The 1,870-nt window shown below is 50.2% G+C and overlaps 1 protein-coding gene across 1 annotated transcript in view; it reads right to left on the reverse strand.

Annotated features, from left to right (window-relative positions):
- Positions 1-308, reverse strand: part of Tapt1 (transmembrane anterior posterior transformation 1) — a 46,520-nt gene extending 46,212 nt beyond the window's left edge. Inside the window, exon 1 of the mRNA XM_055624077.1 lies at positions 49-308. Within this exon, the coding sequence (XP_055480052.1) occupies positions 49-308 (260 nt within the window). The remainder of the gene's footprint in view (positions 1-48) is intronic.
- Between the last annotated feature and the right edge of the window lie 1,562 nt (positions 309-1,870).

The raw sequence follows: 1,870 nt of genomic DNA on the forward strand, positions 1-1,870 counted from the left end.
GGCGGCGGGGCTCGGCGGGGCTGTCCGCGCGGCCCGAGGCCCTGGTGCCCGCGCGGTGGCCCGAGTGCGCCGGCGCGAGCCGCCGGGCCTTGGCAGCGCGGCGGCTGGGGCCGGGCTCCAGCTCCGAGGCTCCCGCCGGCCCGGTGGCTCTGCTGTCCTGGCTGCATCTCTCCTGCATATTTATGATCGTCTGTCACACTCGCTGTCCGTGGACAGTGTCCAAAGCCTAGCTCGGGGGAGCGTGCCAACAGGTGGGGGACTCGGCCCGACGGGCACTGGGCTCGCTGCGCCCGACGCGCCGCGGGCATTCTGGGCTGCCTTTCGGGAAGAGGGTTATGTGGCGGCCAAGGTGGCCTGGTTCTGTCACCCGGTCACCGCTTTCCGCGGGGCTGTGACCGGAACCCCTCACCGACAGCGGTGAGGAGACCACCCGCCGCAGGGCTTCGGGGCCAACGAGTTCGGCTCAGCCTTGGAGACCCAGACCCGGGCTTCCTGCGTGAGTGCTGTGCGCTCCAGTAACGCGCACGGTGGCTCCTGGATTGCCTTCTCGCCCACTTCGGAATTCACTCGCTTCGTGGCGACTTTGCGTGAGCAAAAGCATAAGAAATACCTCCCCTCCCCACGCACTGATCTGTCCTACACTAAAGCCGACGGAACAGGTCAGGGTACGTCAAGGAGATCCCGAGGGATAGTCGGATACCTGAGTTTGCAGTTCTGTGCTGCAGCAAGGCAGTTTGACAGCAGGGCTAGATGTGGGGAGAGGAAGGGTTAAAGAGGAACTTTCAAAGTCCAAAAATTCCCAATACCAATCCATTGTAAGCTTCACATTGTGGAAACCCAAACGATGCAGAGATTTTTTTTAAGTCAGTTTTGATTTTGTTTGGTCAAAACTGAATCTTAAAAACAATGCCCTTGACAAATCTTCTAAATCATGAAAATCAAAAGACACGAAGTTTTATATACTTTAACATTTCCAACTCGTATTATTCTCTGATGGAGTGGAAAACGGCCCTCTATTTTATCTGGGGACTGTTAAGGTTTTATTGCTTTCTTTTTTTTTCACCTTCAGTGTCCCTCATTTATCTACTCATTGTTCCAGCCACTCACATGAATTTTAGAAGGGAAAGAATCCGAAATTTCATGCGCTTGGGGAGCTGTTTGTAGGAATGGCTTTCTCCCATTTTGTGTCTTGGGCTTGGGGAAAGATGCTTTGTTCCGAAGGGAGTTTCTGATGTTAAATAGTCAAAGAAGGGAGAAGGGCCAGTCAGGGCACCAGGCTCCATCCAGGAAGTGAAGGTGTGTTGGCTAAAGTGAGCAGGTTGGACACATAAGAAATCCAGGGGCTTCTTAGCTTCTCTTTTATTGGGCCTTTCTACTAGGTCTCCATTGTCATATTTAACATGTGAAACTGCATAATTTCAAACTCATTGTATGCACAAAGGTGCTTTAAATTCATACCTATTCTTCCCAGATAGCTACTAATAATCAAATCATTAAATAGCCTGTTGTGTATAAAAGGTTTTTTTTTTTTTTTTTTTTTTCATTTTATTTCTGGTGGCTTTCTTGTTTGTCTGTCTGTCTGTTTTTAACTGGGTTTTTCTACTTACCCCTGGCCGTTCTGGAACTCACTATGTGGACAACGCTGGCCTCAAACTCACAGATATCTACCTGTCGCTGCCTCCGGAATGCAGGGACTAAAGGCACACACTACCACTCCCAGCTTGTTTCTCATTTTAAAGTTCATTTGACCTTTTGAAATTTATTCAGAACCCAGAAAAGAGTACTTTTAATCATATACTTAGCAGCCAGGTGTGGTGGTAAACACCTAGACACCTAGCACTCAAGGTAAAGGCAAGAACAGTAGCAACTA

The sequence above is a fragment of the Psammomys obesus genome, unplaced genomic scaffold (assembly GCF_907164565.1).
Source record: "Psammomys obesus unplaced genomic scaffold, mPsaObe1.curated_primary_1811, whole genome shotgun sequence".
In the NCBI taxonomy this organism is placed as follows: Eukaryota; Metazoa; Chordata; class Mammalia; order Rodentia; family Muridae; genus Psammomys; species Psammomys obesus.